Source organism: Narcine bancroftii, chromosome 9 (genome assembly GCF_036971445.1).
Source record: "Narcine bancroftii isolate sNarBan1 chromosome 9, sNarBan1.hap1, whole genome shotgun sequence".
In the NCBI taxonomy this organism is placed as follows: Eukaryota; Metazoa; Chordata; class Chondrichthyes; order Torpediniformes; family Narcinidae; genus Narcine; species Narcine bancroftii.
In genome coordinates, this window is record NC_091477.1 from 76,839,291 (window position 1) to 76,859,889 (window position 20,599).

Sequence of the window (20,599 nt, forward strand, 5' to 3'; positions counted from 1 at the left end):
GAAACACATCAGGTGCCCAGAGTTCTGGCAGCTGCCACGGTGCCTGTTCTATGTAGGTTATCATACTTTATTCCAGCACGAACGTCCCCCAATGACAAATCAAATCATCGCCACTAGGCAGCATGAGATTTTATCTTATGACTCAGATCCACTGCCTTCAAGATTCAGGATTCAATTTATTGTCATGTAATAAAAAAAATAGCGCAATATTGTATGACATTCACTTTAGACTGCCGTAAGGCAGATATATCAGACATATGCAACAGACGCCATGATGTCACACAAAGTGGCAGTCATTGGTAGACTCAGACAATGCTGTATGGACTGCTTTGGAAGGGCCAGCCATAACTAATTGAGCCTTCATAGAACCATAGAAGGTTACAGCATAGAAAAACAGGCCATTTGACCTTTCTGGAATGTGCCGACCATTAAAATGAGCTAGTCCCACTGACCTCCTGTTATTCCATAACCCTCCACTCCACTCCTATCCATTTATTTATCCAATTTATTTTTAAAACTCATGATTGATTCACTACATCAGATGCTAGCTCATTCTCTGAGTGAAAAAAAACTTTCCCCTATACCTCTCCACTTTCAGCCTAAACGCAGTGCTTCTCAACCTTTTCCTTTCCACTCACTTAACCACTTTAAGTACTCCCTGTGCCATAGTTGCTCTGATTAGTAAGGGATTGCTTAAGGTGGTATGTCGGTGAAAAGAAAAGTTTGAAAACCACTGTTTTAATTGTACCAAATTGACTCATTGTGTGCACAGTTTCATAATTCCAAAGGAAATAGGCCAATGACAATTTTTCTCAAGAAAAATATTCCAGTAACAATTGGATCTAGAGCAGTGACTCTCAACCTTCCCTTCCCACTGGCCTAAAGCTATGACCTCTCGTTTTTATCTCCCCCAATCTAAGTGGAAACACCTACTCACATCTACTCTGTCTATACCCCTCATAATCCTATAAACCTCTATCAAATATCCCCCCTCATCCTTCTTTGTTCCAAGGAGTATAGTTCTAACCTGGTAACTCAACTCCTGAAGACCCAGCCACATCTTGGTAAATCTTCTCTGGACTCTTTCAATCTTATTGATATCTTTCCTGCTGTTGGGCGACCAGAACTACACACAATATTCTAAGTGTGGTTTCACCCAAGACTAAGTTCCACATAACATTCCAACTCCTATACTCAATACTTTGATTTATAAAGGCTAGGATGCCAAATGCTTTCTTTACAACCTTGTCCACATGCGACGCCACCTTCAGGGAACAATGTATGTGTATTCCCAGATCTCTTTGCTGCTCCGCCTTCCTCAATGGTCTACCATTTACTGTGTACGTCCTACCTGATTCGCTCTTCCAATGTGCAACACCTCACACTTATCTGCATTAAATTCCATCAGCCATTGACTGGTCCAATTTCCCAGCTGGTCCAGCTTTGAAAATCTTCCTCACACTCCATGCCACCTTCTAGCTTTGAGTCATCAGCAAACATGCTGATCCAATTCACCATGTTATCATCCCTTAAAGAAGAGCTCAGGCAATATGTAGCTTCTATAGGCGCTGAAAAGACCAGCTGAGTTCCTCCAGCATTTCAATATGTTTTTAATACCTAGTTGAACGACTTGGTAATGTATGTAAGCAAAAACTATTGGCATGTGGTTTGAAGCAGTGGATGGTGGTGTCAACCGATGACTCTCACATTTCTGCTGGTTTATTGAGACCATTGGCAGATACTGTAATGGATGAGCTGCAGTGTATATTGGAATGTGACTGTTGATGCACTGTTCACGTGATCATTGACCTTCTTTCACTTTTGCATCTAGGGCCTTGTTTCTTCATCTCTGACATGGTCATGTGATCATATCTGAAAGGTCCCTCTGCCTCTTTATAATAGAACACAATTGTCCTTCACTTTCTGCATCAAGGCCTGCAGTGGCTTTCCCATGTTCCAATCTTCATTGTCTCCTGGATCACAATGTGCTTCACACCTACCGCATCTCCACTTTATCAGGTTGGCTTTATGAAATGCAGCGTACCTGCTGCTGGCCAATCATAAATGTACCCTGCCAAGGCATGTGGGCAGAGAAAACAGTCTTAACCTTGGTTATATGAAGCCATCATGTAGCAGGAAGCATATAATGTGCTGCTGCAAATATTTTGTTTAATTTTGTATGATGTGCAGTGACATTATGCCTTTTATACAGTTGTTATGCCTTTTACTCATTCTTGCAGCCCAATGCTCTTTATCCAATTTTCCTACAACTTGTTAACTATCATAATGTCTTTATAGGTTTTAAAAATTGAATGGTTCCGGATAAGGTTTTTCAAAATCATTGCATTTTACTTGTTATATTTGAATACCCAGGATAATATTGAGAACAAGAAAGATAAAGAAATAAAACATAAGAAATTTTACAAAAAGCACATCATTCATATCATTCACCATGTTCCTTAATCCTTTTGCTTAAAGGCCTCTTTGGCTTGGCTTCGCGGATGAAGATTTATGGAGGGGTATGTCCACGTCTGCTACAGGCTCGTTGGTGACTGACAAGTCCGATGCGGGACAGGCAGGCACGCTTGCAGCGGTTGCAAGGGAAAATTGGTTGTTTGGGGTTGGGTGTTGGGTTTTTCCTCCTTTGTCTTTTGTCAGTGAGGTGGGCTCTGCGGTCCTTCAAAGGAGGTTGCTGCCCGCCGAACTGTGAGGCGCCAAGATGCACGGTTGGAGGTGATATCAGCCCTCTGGCGGTGGTCAATGTGGCAGGCACCAAGAGATTTCTTTAAGCAGTCCTTGTACCTCTTCTTTGGTGCACCTCTGTCTCGGTGGCCAGTGAAGAGCTTGCCATAGTACACGATCTTGGAAAGGCAATGGTCCTCCATTCTGGAGATGTGACCCACCCAGCGCAGTTGGGTCTTCAGCAGCATGGATTCGATGCTTGCGGACTCTGCCAGTTCGAGTACTTCAATGTTGGTGATGAAGTCATTCCAATGAATGTTGAGGATGGAGCGGAGACAGCGCTGATGGAAGCGTTCTAGGAGCCGTAGGTGATGCCGGTGGAGGACCCATAATTTGGAGCCAAACAGGAGCGTGGGTATGATAACGGCTCTGTGCACGCTGATCTTTGTGTGTTTCTTCAGGTGGTTGTTTTTCCAGACTCTTTTGTGTAGTCTTCCAAAGGCACTATTTGCCTTGGCGAGTCTGTTGTCTATCTCTTTGTCGATCCTTGCATCAGATGAAATGGTGCAGCCGAGGTAGGTAAGCTGGTTGACCGTTTTGAGTTCAGTGTGCCCGATGGAGATGCAGGGGGGCTGGTGGTCATGGTGGGGAGCTGGCTGATGGAGGACCTCAGTTTTATTCAGGCTGACTTCCAGGCCAAACATTTTGTCAGTTTCCGCAAAACAGGACGTCATGCGCTGGGGAGCTGGCTCTGAATGGGCCTCAATCATCTCCTAAAAGCCTGAAATAGATGTTTTTTGCTCTGAGTTGCAAGCTGGCTGAATGCAGATGTTTCTTAACTTTATGCAAAAAACTGTCCCCACTGTTATAAAACAGCATATTCACAGATTGACTGTGAAAGACCCACTGGTAACCATTGAAAAAATGTGACACTCCATAAATCTGTTTTAATATTTATGGCTGCATTTATTTTTAGGAATGAAATTCAAAAAATTTGTCAACCTTTTTTTAAAACTCAAAACCCCAGTCCAAATCAATTAATGTTTACCCCTGAAATTTCTTTCTTGTCTCCTCTAACGATCCTGAATAATCCTGACACTGGTAGACACTAATTGTGTAAATTTGAATAATCTCTTGGGCAGTGACTCAATGAGCTTTCTATAAGCAGCTCTGGTTAATGAATAACAGTTGAGTGGACATCCAGAAGTGAACTCAAAGCACAGGAGGCTGATCAGCTTATCATTTATGCTGGTCCGCTCCCCTGCTATTTTTATATTCTCTCTCACATACCCATGAAATTGCCCTTCATTCTCCACTACCCATCTCTCAAAGGCAGGGGTGGCCAACCTTTTAATGTTTAATATAGACATACAGCATGGTAACAGGTCATTTCAGCCCACGGGCCCATGTCACCCAATTAACCTTCATTCCTGGTATGTACTCGCGGGCCGAAATGGCCTGTTACGGTGCTGTATGTCTACATTAAATATTAAAAGGTTGGCCACTCCTGCTCTCGGGGGACGTTCACAGAGGAGAATTAGCTTACCAACTTGCATGTCTTTGTGATGCTGGAGGAAGCTGGAACATCCAAGATCCAGGGTCACTGAGAGAACATGCAAACTACACAGGCAGCATCTGAGGTCAGGATCACACCTAGGCTTATGGAGCTGGGCAAGAGCACCACTAACTGCTGCATGGCTGTGCCACCCTCTGGACAGCTGATATATTCAAATATTGTGCGTTACAGGGTTAAAACTTCAGTAGTTAATCAGCCAGTGTTTTGTTTTACTTAGCAGTCACGTACTTAACATGCGGACAGGTGTGGTATTGCTGCAGGAGATTTGTAAAATGGAATTTTGACACCAAAGTATCAGCCTATCACCATGCAATTATGTTATTACTCCTTTACATCGACAGCAATAAAGGCTGGGGCTGTAACACTGGCTGGACCAGGCAGGCTGCCATTAAACTCAGGTTGTATTTCACTTCCTGTAGTTCTTCAGGTTTTACCATCATGTGTGAACAGGATGTTTCCGACCAAAATTAATGGTGACACAATTAATGCAGTATTTTGTTTTGGACACACGTAAGTCAGATTGGTTGTGTATCAAATTATTTTAATCAACTGACATTGATACAGTGTGGGAAAGGCGCAGATTATTTTTGTATGATGGTACACCAATGTTCAGCTTTAATTAAATTCAGTGGGTTTGCAATTTGGTTCACTGTTTTTTAATAAGATCTCACTGCTGGTCGGGTTGTGACCACGGTTATGACAGCAGGGTGGAGCTCATATGGTGCTATTGAATCAAAGTTTCTACAGAAGTAGCTAGGTGCTGGTTCTGAGTTGAAGTCTTGATGTGCATACTAATGACGACCAGCATGTACAAGGTAAGATATAGAAACTTCACAGGGGCTTAATCAAAATTAAATTACAATGGGATGAAAAAGATGTTGGACCAAGTGAACAAAAACTTGATTAAAAACCGAGTTGTTATGCTGCAGAATAGAGAGAGAGAGAGAGAGCTGGAGAGCCAGAGGTGAGAATCTCCAGCAATTTGGTGAGAGAGGGTGAAAGTACAATGGCCAAATGGTTCAAAGGATGAGCTTGGCCAGCCCCCTGCATCTGGAGCAGGTCAGTGTTTGTGGGCACGCAGGCAACTGAGCCTAGTCAATGGGGTAGAAACAGGATGATTGGGTTCATGAATGCCACTCATCCCTTTATATATGGTCACCCTGTATGAAGACTGCTGTGCTGAAGTTGCTTCTTGGTATGGTCATCAAACTAAAGCCAAGTTGTGAGTGTTCTAATGTTTAGGTGGTGGTAGAGGGAAATATGGCTCAACAACACAATTGTTTTGGTACTGATTTGACCTCTCCAAATGTAACTATATAATTAAGCATTGAGTGTGTGCAAACTCCATTTGTACATTTTTCCACTGAAGAATGCATTGTGAATAGTTTTGCTACTTGCTCCATGTTGCTAAGGTCTGCAGGTTGCTGTGTAACTTGCATTTTATGTTGATCACCTGATCGGTCTCAGCCTCTCAGATAATCACAGTAAGTTGCCTGATTTCAGCATCTGCGGCAAATCCTATCTGCTGTGTAACGAAAGCCAAGATCATCCAGCCTGAAGTACAAACGGAGAGAACATCATTGCCAAGTGACTTTGCTGCAGTCAAGGTTCAAGTGCGATAGGTACTGAAGATCAGTTTTGTAAATATAGTAAATTAAATGCTGCAGTTGCCTGAAGGTGCTTCTCCCTTGAATGCTGAACTGCACTGTTAAACCGATCGAATCAGCAGAGCTGCTGCTGGATTCATTTGGAAAGGCTGTCACAAGGAACTGCGCCATAAAAAAGGAATAAGGAAAGTCAAGGGAATTTCCTATCTTTGAAATCTGAGTCAGAGCAGACTTGACCCGTTGCTTGTTAATAGGGTGCTGGTTTTAATGCTGTCTTTCTACTGATCGATCGATCTAGACAGGTACCATTCTTGCTTTTGATAATAGATGCCTAGGATTAAATTCAATCACTGCAAACTGGCATAAATAATACTGGAGACTAAGCAACTTACCCTCTGAGAGCTAATAATATTTAATACCAATAAGAATTTTGTGCGAGGTCTTTTAACTGTGGGGCATTATTTCATTAGAATCACTCAGAGAGAAATCAGAGAACCTACTGTTGTGTGTTTATGCATTTTCTTTCCCTAGTTTGCATAGATGGCCTGACATTTTGGCTGCAGGGCAACAAGGTAACTAGGAGAGGTGGAATGAGACCAATAGGATTGCTCTATTGGGATCCAGTATGGACCTACTGTGCCCATTGCCCTCCTGTGGCACAACAATAAAGCTTCCTGTAGCCTTGCCAAGAAATTTGAAATGGACACAGACATTTCTGTGTACTTATTTGCTTTTTCCTCTCTCACAGAACCTGAACGTGAGTTGTTGAAACCCAAAACGGATCTACCCTACCTAATCGCTAAACCTCAAACTACAAATTTCAAATATCTCATATTTTCTGACTCAACTTTCGACACCTATCACCTTCCAGCCTCTGTGTCCATCTCCATCCTTCCTTCCCTCACTTGATTCCATCTGCCAATCAACCCCTCATCACCTGGATCCACCAATTGTCATTATTCCCCCGGCCATTCCCCACCCTCAGACTGACTGTCATCCATCTATGCTTTTAGACCAAGTGAATGGTCTAGAGCCATATCCATTTCCCAGTATGGTTGCTTCCTGGTTCACTGAGTTTCTCCAGCAGTTTCATTTTTTATTTCAGTGTCCAGCATCTTCTGTCTTCTTGAAAATGAATCCTTCCATTTTACTCTCCTACTGTCATCACATTACCTGAAATTACATGGTCAAGCTCACCTGAAACTTCTGTAACTTTCAACATACACTTTCAACTGAAGATCCCTTCATGTTTTCCCTATGAGCATTAAACCCACTTGCCCCAACTCCTTCTCTTGCCGATCTTGCTGTCCAATGTATTCATTAAGGATTAATCCTGCCAATGTCCTTCCTTTTCTGCTCACTCCCTCCATGTCAGACCGATGTCTGTTTAGTCATGAACAATGCCTTGAACTGTAAACTGATGCACAACCTCTCAGATTTGTCTGAGAACTGATCATAAGTTGGGACCCTTCATCTATCTCTACAGAAAGCAATACTTTCAGTGATCTGCATCATTCAAACAGTGGATGATATGTTCCCACAGTCACCACATTTTGTCAAGCATCATAGCAAATGCTTTTTCTCTAGTTTCCTTCAAAGCATCAATCCGAGTTACTCAGAACATATCCTCTCGTTCCTTTGATTCTTTTTCTTGCTTCCTCATTATTCACAATAAATCAATGCTCTTAGCCTCACTCTCAGTCTGGTAAATTTGCATTTCTTCCTCTTTGACAATACACGCTTGTATTCCAGTAGCATCTAAATAAACGCTGGGCCCAGTTTATATACATTTCATCCAAACAATCCACCATCCTCATCAGTTGGTCCTTTTTTTACCAGGTTCTTATTGCCTCCAACTCCTTGCCAAAGCATTTAAAATTCCTCTTGCATTTGAATTAACCTTTTTGAATTAACATTTCATCAACCTCTTCATGTTTCTGCTCAACTCCATCTACCTTAGCACTGTATTCAAAATATCACCATCTGCTCCATTTTACGAAGTAATCATGGAAATGTGCAACTTTGAACGTGCTCAACAATTTGTCAATCCTCCATTGTCCATCTCTGCCTGGATAGCCTCCACCCATCCAACCAGGATTGAAGGACCCACAATAGCTTCACTTACTGTTCCTACAACATTGTCGTTCGAGCCTCTCAAGCTCCTCTGCTTGCCTTTTCATTTTATCTCGTTTACCTGAGTGTCATCAGGTTGCTGACAACATTGGACTCATTTGTAGATTTATCGTTCAATACATTGAAGTGATTGTTTCAGATATTCAATATATAGAGTAGTTGATGGGGGAGGGGTGCAGCTGATGCAACTGATGCCAGTTAAACAGTCTGCCAAGACGAACAGGCAACAAAAGTGGAACTGTGTGCTGTCAGCATACTTTAGCAAGCTGATGTTGCCCTAGTGCATCAAGTAAATGAGAGTTGATGGAAAGCTGAGGAGGGAAAATTAAAGTGTATTTGTATGTAAATCCATTAAACAGTCACAGGTGAAAGTGACAGAATGATATTACATGTGATGTCAGTGCACATGCTCATTTTTATTCTGCCATACAATATACACCAGATTCTGAAGCTCTTGGTGTCTGCAAGAGATTAATGTATGTACCACCATTGCAAGACTTGGGGAGAGAACATGTCAATCCCTGATTAAAAATTCCACATCTTGCCATATATTCTATCCTCCTCCTTTCCTGTGGTCTCATATCTTAGTCATGTGTCTGTTCTCCTTAATCCCACCACCCTACAATATTTCCCATCAGACTTAACAGCATTGAAACAGTCCTGAGTTAGTGAATGTGGAAATGGGTCCTTCAACCCAACTTGCCTACATCATCCATAAAGTCCCATTGCCCATATCCCTCTAAACCCATCCTTTCCATGTACTCATCCAATTTTTCCTTAAATATTGCAGTAGTCCCAGTCTCAGCCATCTCTTCTAACATGCACTCACCATTCTCTGAAAAGATTTACCCTCAGTACCTTTTTAAGTTCACCTATCCCCTCCCCATCCCCCCCCCCCCCCCCCCACCTTCCCCTCATCTTAAATCTATGTCCTCTAGTTACTAATCCCTGTTCTGGGCAAAGGACTTTTGCTTCCATCTGATCTATTCCTCTGCTGATTTTGTATACCTTGATGGGATCACCCCTCTTCCTCCTGAGCTCTAAGAAATAAAGCCCTAGCCTGCTCAAACTCTACCTATACTGTAGCTCAGGCAAAATCCTTGTAAATCTTCTATGCACCCTCTCCATCTTTACAACATCTTTCCGATCACACAATGACCAAAATGGAACATAATACTTGTAACGGGGCCTCACCATCGTCTTATCCCACTGAGTGTCAACATCTCCGAGGATCTGTCCTGGAGCCATCATGTGGATGCAATCAGAAAGAAGGCTCGCCAATGTCTATACTTTACTGGGCATCTGAGGAGATTCGGCACGTCACTGGAGACTCTTGTAAACTTCTCCAGGTGTACCATGGAGAGTATTCTGACCGGTTGTATCACAGCTTGGTATGGAGGTGCCAACTCTCAGGACAAGAATAAACTCCAGGATGTTGTTAACTCGGCTTGCGACATCACAGGCACCAGACTTCACTCCATCGAGGGCATCTACATGAGGAGGTATCTTAAAATAGCAGCCTCTATCCTCAAAGACCCCAACCTCCCAGGCCACACCCTCTTCAATTTGCTACCATCAGGAAAAAGGTACAGCAGCCTAAAGGCAAACACTCAACGGCACAAGGACAGCTTCTTCCCCGCTGCCATCAGATTCCTGAATAATCAATAGTTTTATGAACGCAATGACACTGTCTCACTTCTCGTACTCTATTATTATTATTGTTTTTCTTACACTGATGTAGTAAGATGATATAAAATGAACTTACAAGTATGACGCTATATTCTGATTCAGATCATGATCTCCCAACTTCTAAACTTAGTACTCTGACTGATGAAGCCCAATGTGCCAAAAGCCTTTAGGACCACCCTGCCTACCTGTGACTCCACTTTCAAGATACTACATTTCTGTTCTCCTTGGTCTCTCTACTCTACATTATTTCCTATAAAGATTTGACCGCATTGAAACAGGCCTTTTAGCACATTGAGTCCTCACTGGCCATCAATGCACTAATTTTTACATTAATCCCATTTTTATTCTCCGCACATTCTCTTCAACATTCAGCCCCATGTTTCCCCACCACCACCACCTCCCCCCCCCCCCCCCCCCCCACAAGAGATGCTACCATTCACCTTCAGGCAAGGGGAAACTCACAGTATCCAATTAATCAACCAACCTGCACATTCCTGGGATGTCGGAGTAAGCCTGAGTACCCGGAGGAAACCCACAGGATCACAGGAAGAATATGCAAACTCCACGCAGACAGCATCTGACGTCAGGATTGAGCCTGGGTCATTGGCACTGTAAACCAACACCCTACTAGCTGTATCATTACTGCCCAATAAGTGAACTATAGTGCTCGTGACCTTGAACATTCTATTCAACTCTATGCTGAGCTCTGACATTGGATCATGCCATTACAAATCTTGTCCAATTTCTTCCCTAGGATATTGTCCACCTTCCTGCATATTATTCCATCTACAGCTGCTAGTTAAGGCAAATTTAACCATGTGCCACTTCTAATGTCAACTTTTCCAATCTTGTCTTGTGCTTTCTCCACTGAGTGCCAACTTCTTTGCTCTTTCTCCACTGATTCTTATCTGTTTCCGAGCTCCTCCAAGTTCAATTAATCTCTCGTCTCTGCTCCCTGATCTGTGTGACAATCTCTTTGAGCCTCTGTGTCTCCACTTGGAATTGCTCACTCTTGTAAATAATGATCTGCACTGTTATGAAGGATCTTTTTAAAACCATGGAGTTGATGTGAACTCGCACCCTGCTGGCTATGTAGTCTTCAGGAACAGTGGAATGAGATGTCATTTAGAATATATGTTGCACAGGATTTGGCTTGAAAGCATTTGAATGGTTTGTTTCCATTCAACGCCCTTCTTAACTTTAACCTTTCTTTTTTGAACCAGTGCCATACACTTAATTTCTGAGGATGCCAAATGATTATACCGTAAAAGAATGTCAACTCAAAGTCACCAAACTGAATGGTTTCTCTGTTCTGAAATCTCTGGGGCTGATAGCAACACCACCACAAGTGAATAGACATATTTTCCACTTAGTTTTTCCTTCTTTTAAAATGTTCAATATAATACAGAATCTTACAGAAAGCATTTGAAATACAAAGAGCATCCCTTACTGAAGAAAACACTCTTTTCTGGTTCTGAATACTAAGCAGAGATCCCACCATTTCACTACACCGGTGAAGAGCAGTAAGCAAGCTTATTTTTAACTTACAAGCTGAATAATCTTCAAAATGTTAGCACAGGATCATCGACATACATCCTTGTTTTAAGTGTCTAATGATTCTGCTGTTATTTGAATTACTGATCATTCTGGTTTTGGGTGGTTTGCATTTGTTATTCAGCAATTTAATCTATCTGAAATATCAGTAGAAAAAGGGTGAAAGATTTGGCAACCCTTTATTTGCCAGGAATGGATTTAGGTGTGGATCAGAAATCAGGCATCACCTTGGCAATGGGTCCATTGAAATACGTATGTTTCCATATACTTTTCCTCTGGGGGGGTGGGGGAGGAGGGGGCGGTTTATGGAAATAAAATTCAGAGAGAGATTGATTGTTTCCTCACTTTTTTGATGTAGGTTCACTTTTGAGACAAACATTGATCAACCCAGATATCCTCTTTTATATAGACATTGTGTTTGCACAGATATGCAGCATATTGTTCAATAGAGAGATCAACTATTATTTGAATCAGGGCCCACCACCAACCAAGTGTATGTGGAGCTTGCGAGGTCACCCAATTATCTATGCAGCAAAGAGGATGCTAATCATACAACAAATAAGTAGGCGCTCAGCTTGGCTCAATGCTAATAAATACTGAGGCTATTCCTGACCCATGGCACTGTGTTAGGGGCCTCTGCCCCATCTTTACCTTTCACTGGACTTCATAGAGTTGACCGAAAGGATCAATTTAAGCCTTCTTTCATATTCTGGAGATCCTCTGCAAAGATATAATGGAGCAGGAAGAAATGGGAGGAATGACATGTGGTGCTGGATATTGGGTATGTGGGAATGGATATGTGGCAATCAACATTTCCAAACTTCCATTTGATAAACCCAATGGCCATCTCTCTAGAAGGGTGTATGAGTTAAAGGGGATGATTTGGTGATTCTTGTACTTCTGCCCAAGCAACATTCAGGTCAAAGCCCCTGTTTGTCTTTCAAGATGGATTCAGTGAACACTTCAACACAGATACTCAATAGTAGACAAATCAGTTTAGAAACAAATTACTGGTTATATATGAAAACATAAAAAGAAATATGCAAAGAGCAATGTTCCCAAAACACCAGTGATCAACATTGTTGTCGAGCCACAGTTGGAGTTATTGACTATCTTATAAAATATCCTTTGAAAATCTCCATTTATTTTCAAGTTTCTGCCAATTTGGAATATTATGGTTCCAGGGATGAGAGCTGGATTTAAATGATTGCATACAGAGAATGATGAAGCAGTCTCTTCTATGTTGGATTGAAGTATCTGCTTAGTTTATCAGCCCACAAAACACAGCTGGGATTTTATGGGCTAATGATATTGGGATGCTGAGGTGGAGCTGCCTCTTACTTGAAAGTTCTTAGTGCACAATGCTCAATATCGCTTCCAAAATGCACAATCTCGCCACCTTAAGTACAGAATTCACCAAGAATATAAAAATATCAATGAGGAAAAGAAGATAAATCCTACTAAGTATCCTTACAGTGCCAGAGACATGGGTTCAAACCAGACAAGGTTTGTTCCTCCAGGTGCTCTTGTTTCCCAAATAGATGAACATTGGTAGGATAATTGGTTACAGCATATTGCCCCCAGTGTGTATCGATTAGTACTACTGTACAGTAATTTCACCTGAAAAATGTAAAGTGATAGTTAGGTGTTAGTAGGGCCACTAAATCAGATCATGTCATTTATGGCAAGCTTGATTAATAGGGAGCCCATCATCCTCAGGCATTTGACTGGAGGGTCATCATGATCTGCACACTTGGTTTTATGCTTCCTCCAGATCCACCTTCCATTTCTCTTGAACTATGGCCATTCCCTTTCAATTTGATCATCCTCTCTTTTACATTTAACCCCTCCTGCTCTCTCGGTTTCCACCTCCCCCACCCCTCTCTCTCTTTCTCTAACACACACATGCACACAGATCCCTCATCCCTTTTTCTGTATGTGCACTTGACTCATTTTGTCTTCAGTATAAGAGTAAAATATTAACTGGTGCTCCAGATGCTGTAAATGTGAAATAACTGCAGATCCAGGCTGATCTAATGCTTTTGTTTCTGTGACCAAATATGTTCATTTAATTTCTTCCTCCACGGACCTTATCTGATCTTTTAAGTATTTCCAGTTTTTATTTCACCATTCCAGAATCTACAATATTTTAATTTAGTTTTATGTACGAGTGGGCTGAATGTTACTGAAATAACAGCAGAAAGTGGTTTAATATTCATGGACTGAACTTTAAAGCATGTTTCAACCTCATCTCACTTGAGTCGTGCTACAGTTATTATCTGCCTATTTTGAACATCAGCACAACTTGTTAAATACCAATGTTGTCATCTAGACAATTAGGTAATTAGATAACATACTCATTCTTTAGCAGTTAATTTGTCAAACCTTTCCAAAGCATTTAGCAGCTCCAATTCCTTAAATAAGATTGCTTCTGAGCAATTTCTTTTCTCATGGTGATTAACACACTAAAACTAGTCAGCAGAAATAATTTGCAGGTCAAATTGATTGTGTTTGCAACATATGGATCTAAAAGAGGTGACAGAAGATGGATGAGGGCAGGGTAGTGGATGATCTCTATGTGGATTGTAGCATGGCTTTTGACAAGGTCCTGCATAGACAGCTGGTCCAGAGGGTTAAATCCAATGGGCTCCAGGCTGAGCAAGCCAATTAGATTAAAAATTGGCTTACTCGAAGGAGACAAAGGGTGGAAGTGGAATGTGGTTACCCAGATTGGAGACCTATGACCAGTGGTGGGCCACAGAGATTGGTTCTGGGTCCATTGTTCTGGGTCCATTGGTTCTGGGTCCATTGTTCTGGGTCCATTACTCTGGGTCCATTGTTCTGAGTCCATTGGTTCTGGGTCCATTGGTTCTGGATCCATTGTTCTTTGTCATCTCCATGAAAAGTCTGGATGAATATGAAGCTAAAATGATTAGTAACTTTATGGATGGCACCAAAATTGGTAGTGTAGAGAACAGTGAAGAAGGCTCTCTAAGATTACAACAGAATTTACATCAGCCAGTAATAGGGTGGCAATTCTAAAGGAGAAGATGGTCGTAGGTCATCAAACACCATTTAAATTGAACAAACAAATCGAAACACACTGTGTGTGTGTATGAATGTGTGTGTGTGTGTGTATGTGTGTGTGTGTGTGTGTGTGTGTGTGTGTGTGTGTATGTGGTGACCTATGACCATGTCCTCCTTTAGAATTGCCACCCTAGCCAGTGAATTAGGAATGACAGACAGAATTGAGCTCATATGAGGTGTTGAATTTTGGTAAACCAAAGTAGGGGAGGACTTTTACAGTAAGTGGCCGGGCCCTGGAGAGTGTTGTTGATGAGAGACATGATGGGGCAGGGGCAGGGTGGGGGAGAGGGTACAGGAACTTGAATCCCTGAAAGAAATTGCACAGATTGACAAAGGGGTGAAGAACCATGTACATGATTGCCTTCCTTGTTTAGAGTATTGAAGTCCAAAGCTAGGGGGCATAGGTTTGAGTGAGAGGGTAAGATATAAAAGAGGTCAGAGATGCAACTTTTTCCATCCAGAGGGTGGTAGGTATGTAGGTGGAGGAAGCTGTAGAATTGTGACGATAAAAAGACATTTAAACAGGTAATTGGATGGGATTGGGGATCAAACACAGGCAAATGACACTTGGTAAGGCAGACAACTTAATCGGAATGGACATGTTTCCATGCTGTACAATCCTATGACTGAGCAATTACATAATTATTACATCTTCCTCTGTGTTCTTGAATATCTTGACAAAGCAGGTCAATACGAGACAGTGTTCACTGAATCTCCACTTTCCAAGGTTCATTGCTTTCGGCAAGACCAGGAGCACAGTTGAATGCTTTGTGGATGCACTTAAGATGAACAAGGGCAGCAAGATTAGCTGTAGATGGTACCTGACCTGCAGAGTAATGATCATCTTTTTATTGTTTGCATGAAAACTTTCAAGCAATGTTGCCTATGGCCTTTTATATTAATCTTAATCTTTAAAGAGGGTTGAGAGGTGGGGGGAATATTGCCTGTTGAATACTGCTCCTGTATTGGTTCAAGAATCATTGGAGAAGGCTGAAAAAGATTCCATTAGTTCATCACAATGAGCAAACAAAGAATCCTGGAGGAACTGAGCAGGTCAGACACTGGTAGAACTTGTCAGTTATTGGCACGAACATTGACTTCTCTAATTTTGGTATTGCCTACCCCCATCTGATTCCACTTTCCCCATCTCTTTACCTGCTCCTGCACTTTTACTTCTCTCTCTAAATTTTATTCCTCCCCCACCCACAGTGGTCTCTCTCTCCACCTTTCACACCTCTTATCACCTCTGGGCACCTCCCTCAGTTTCTTTTCTTCTGTGTCATATAGATATATAAAATTTCAGACATAAATTAAATTTAGATATACAGCACCATTTCAACCCATGAGTCTGTGCTGTCCTATTTATACCAAATTAACCTACACCCCCAGTACATTTCAGGTGGTGGGAGGAAATCAGTGTCCTTGAGGAAAACCCACACATACATGGGAAGAACATACAACCTCCTTACAGACAGCGTGGGATTCGAACCCTGGTCCCAATTGCTGGCGTTGTAAAGGCGCTGTGCTGACTGCTAAACCAAGCATACCACCCCTACCCTATGTTAGTCTTGAAGAAAAGTCCCAATCCAAAAGGGTGATTGACCATTTTGAGCCATGGATTTTGCCTGAGCCGCTGAGTTCCTTGAGCAATTCTATATTTGCTCAAAATTCCAACATCCATGGCTTTTGTGTTTCTATAATAATGAGCTCTCATGATTCAAGGACAGGACAGAAATTCCTAAATATTTCTCCTGCTGGCAGCACGAAACACCATGGAATAGGTTTCAGTGAATTTGTTTCAGAACTGGAGCGCAATATTCTGATACCACAATATTGCAACGCCAGCCATGGACGACTTCCAAGGATCTCTGTGACCAGGCTGATGCTCAAGGAAAACAGGTTGCCACAGCATCACTCTGTATGTGCTTTGATCCAAACTCTGTCGTTTTCTATTTGATTGAGATAATTTTCTCATATGAAATTAATTTTTCAAGGTATTTTAGATCCTACTGCTGATCTTTATTTACATTAGAACTTTAAGAGGGTATAATCGATCTTATGTAACATTTTTTACATGGACATAGTGTGCCTTTATCTCTTGGTTGCCTTACCATTGTGCGTATTGTTCATCACTGCCTGTTTGTACAGAGTTTCTAAGCAGCACTTACTTCACTCTTGTTTTGCTGAGCTTCTCAGCAGCCTTGTCGCATTTAGATCTGGGGCATCAATCCAGTTAAAAGTGAGATCCAGTCGAGAGTGCTTGCCTTGCTGCAGGTAGATGTCATCTTGGAGCCTTTTAAGTGAAGTAGATGATCTTTCCATTTAACTTAAGCAACCAGAGAATCACTTGCAATTTAAAACTGCAACTCCACATTTCGCTGAGAGCATGTCTCAGAGAACGTGAACTATTTATTTTGTAAGTTGAAGCTGAAGCTTGTATTCTGCACTGTAATTCAAAGAAGATTTTTCCTGATTCCTTGCAGCTCATCAGCGATGGCAGCGTGGTATACGCAGAGGCCCTCTGGGACCACATCACCATGGATGACCAGGAGCTGGGTTTCAAAGCTGGTGATGTCATTGAAGTAGTGGATGCTACTAACAAAGAGTGGTGGTGGGGGAGGATCGCCGACAGTGAAGGCTGGTTCCCTGCCAGTTTTGTGCGGGTAAGAGCCATTCTATACAGGGAAAGACAAGTCACACGGAGGGCCAAAGCAATGTCATTGAATCTTTCTGAGAAGATCACAAACTAGGAGCGAAGTTAAGGCAGCTCGTGAAAATCAGTAAGACTGGAATGTTGAGCACTGCCTTGAATGTATTGCTTGCCATTCTATGAGTTGATAGAGCAATGCTTCTTCTCATTTTCTGTTATCTCACTGGCCTAATCAGCATGGTACAGATTAGAAACTGAAAATACTGGATATCCTCAATGTTTTCAGTTTTTATTTCAGTTCCTCAAAATCTGATTTTTTTAAAATTTATTTTCAAACTGCATTAAAGATACAGACATAAGACAGCTTAACTGCTGCAAATCAAAATTTGTTTGAAAGTTGAACATGAGAAAATCTTATTTTTTTTCAATACATAGAGGGAGAATTGCATCTTAGGACGCTATAACTTAACACGGTGTGAGTTTATTAACCACTGCTTGTTCTCATTCCTTTCATACCCAGTTCTATTACTTTCAGTGGAATCAAATGCTAATTGTCAGGAGGTAAGTACAAAGAGCAACTGATACTCACATCCCCATTAATGCCAGTGATCAAAGATTAATTTCCCCCACCCTGACTTTGCCCCGCCCCCCCCAATTCCATTATCAGTTACAGGTTTATTATGATGAACAAATGAAGACAGGTACTAAAATGGATGCTGTGTTAATTAAAACAGGTTTGAATGAGAGGCTGGTTTAAGCACATGATCTTGGTAAATTAAAAAATTAAAAAATCTGAATTTGCCAGGTGGATGGTCAACTTGATGCTCCCAGGGTCTCAAGCTGCTCATGTGAGCTCTGACGCCAACTTCATTGAGGCTGCGTTCATTTGCGCTGTTAATGATCAATTGGCAACACTGAGCAAAGTAATAGACGGAAGGGAGGGTGAATGGGTTTGTTAATACAGGGCTTAAGATGTGTCATAAGGAACTGATAATTGTACAGAAACAAGGGAAAAATATGGTGGATTAAACGAAAAGTGTGACCTGCATGAAAGAGTTGCTATATGGAGTGGTTGGGATTGGGTGACTTGAGGAGGTTATAGAAACAATAAAATGAACTCATTAGTCCCATATAGCCGGAAAACCCCTACTTAATGTCTCTAATCCTATTTTGAACACAATATTGGTTGGAGGGTCTTTAAATCTGCCTTTCCGTTCATTCCTAAAGTTGTGGGTCAACCAGGATGAACCCATGGAAGAATATCCAATCAAGGTTGAAGACGGGAAATTTGATGACCCCAACAGCACTAACCGCTGCCTGGCCACAGGCCAGTCAAAAAAAGACCAAATGAGAACAAATGTCATCAGTGAGATCATGAGCACAGAGAACGATTACATCAAACACTTAAAGGATATCTGTGAGGTAAGGAATAAGAAAATGAATTCTGTCTAAATAGCAGTCATCTTACATTTCTTGGTTCAGAGATTTGATACATTGGCATGAATTCCTTTATAGAGTTTCAGGTTGGAGCTTCTGAAGTGATACTCGCTAACCAATGCCACATCTGATATCAATGAAAACAAAATTGGGAACACAGATTCACCACACGAGTAACAGATCAATTCTAAGCGCTGACATCGTTCAGTTGGATGAGAGCTGAACACCATGAAATTTAAAAAGAAAGTTTCTGTGAGGCAGTATAAAGCAGTACTCTTTTGGATATTGCTGTTGAATTTCATAACTTGTATATTATAGATAACTTCATACAAAGGGAGACAGAATTTGACCAAAATAATTTACTGCCCAAGTTTGGATAATTTGCTGTTTCATTCATTGCGACTTAAGCTCAAAAATGACCTATGAGCTTCAACCCATTTTCTCAAATGGGATCGTTTTTCACCTGCAAAGTTCAAAGTTATTGTCAGAGTATATACATTGACATCACATACAACCCTAAAATTCTTTTTCTCTAGACTAGGCAGAATTTCTGAATGGCGGTACTTGTAAACTGTGCACTAAGAAAGAACGAGCTGCAAACAAACTGACTCTGCAAATACAGAAGTATAAATATTCAATAGTAAATGATGAGCAAAGTATGAGTCCTTAAATAAGTCTCTGAGTGAGTTTTGTTCAGGAATCTGATAGTTGAGGGGTAGCAACTATTTACAAACCTGGTAGTATGAGGCATGTGGCACCTATATCTCCTTCCTGATGGCAGCAGCGAGAACTGAGCAGGTCCTGCATGGTGTGGATCCTTGATAATTGCCACTGCTCTCTGACGGCAACGTTCTTGATTAACCTTTTCTTGTTGCAGAAAATAGATGTTATTTTGCTTCAGTGTTTTTTTCTTGTTTCTGTTCTTTCCTGAAGATAAGTGCTGTTGCATCCCACCATGACATTTTGTTACCATGGTAGCTAACCCCACTGTTCACTACTAGAAGTAAATAGAGTAAAATACCACCTCTTGCTCGTGATCAAAAGTAATTTGAGTTTGCAGGGATATAATGTATAAATCTCTGGAGAAAGGGGAATAAACATACCCAACATCGTCCTTATCCTGAGGCAACCTTTCTTTGTAATTGCACCAAACTATACACAAACATAGGTATATAAACCCTGGACATCACGAAGAACTGAGGTTCTGTACCCAATGTTGTGAAAGATTGGTCTGGTCTTATTGCTATTGAACATTCCATTCAATTGAACCGTGTGATGCCCCTGTGTTCCAAGGTGAATGATATATACAGAATTCCTTTAAGCAGGGAATGGTCTGTGGAAAAGGAGGTGGTAAATCCGGTTAGATGATTGTCTATGCAAGGTTTCATCTGCAACTTCAAAAAAGCGCATTGACCTTGTGTGAAAGTTTGTGAGAAGCGCATTGACCTAGTGAGAAGCGCATTGACCTTGTGAGAAGCGCATTGACCTTGTGAGAAGTGCATTGTGAGAAGTGCATTATGAGAAGCGCATTGAGAGAAGTGCATTGTAAGAAGGGCACTGGCCTTGTGAGAAGCGCATTGACCTTGTGAGAAGCACATTGTGAGAAGCACATTGTGAGAAGTGCATTGACCTTGTGAGAAGCTCATTGACCTTGTGAGAAGCGCATTGACCTTGTGAGAAGTGCATTGTGAGAAGTGCATTATGAGAAGCGCATTGAGAGAAGTGCATTGACCTTGTGAGAAGCTCATTGACCTTGTGAGAAGTGCATTGACCTTGAGAGAAGCGCATTGTGAGAAGTACATTGACATTGTGAGAAGCACATTGTGAGAAGCACATTGTGAGAAGTGCATTGACCTTGTGAGAAGCTCATTGACCTTGTGAGAAGCGCATTGTGAGAAGTACATTGACATTGTGAGAAGCACATTGTGAGAAGTGCATTGACCTTGTGAGAAGCTCATTGACCTTGTGAGAAGCTCATTGACCTTGTGAGAAGCGCATTGTGAGAAGTACATTAACATTGTGAGAAGCACATTGTGAGAAGTGCATTGACCTTGTGAGAAGCGCATTGACCTTGTGAGAAGTGCATTGTGAGAAGTGCATTATGAGAAGCGCATTGAGAGAAGTGCATTGACCTTGTGAGAAGCTCATTGACCTTGTGAAAAGCACATTGACCTTGTGAGAAGT

At 41.6% G+C, this 20,599-nt stretch overlaps 1 protein-coding gene across 1 annotated transcript in view; it reads left to right on the top strand.

Moving 5' to 3' along the window:
• The window catches only part of LOC138742308 (uncharacterized), a 141,572-nt gene that overhangs the window by 96,246 nt on the left and 24,727 nt on the right, over positions 1 to 20,599 (top strand). Inside the window, 2 exon segments of the mRNA XM_069896563.1 lie at positions 16,812 to 16,991; positions 18,206 to 18,400. Of these exon segments, the coding sequence (XP_069752664.1) occupies positions 16,812 to 16,991; positions 18,206 to 18,400 (375 nt within the window).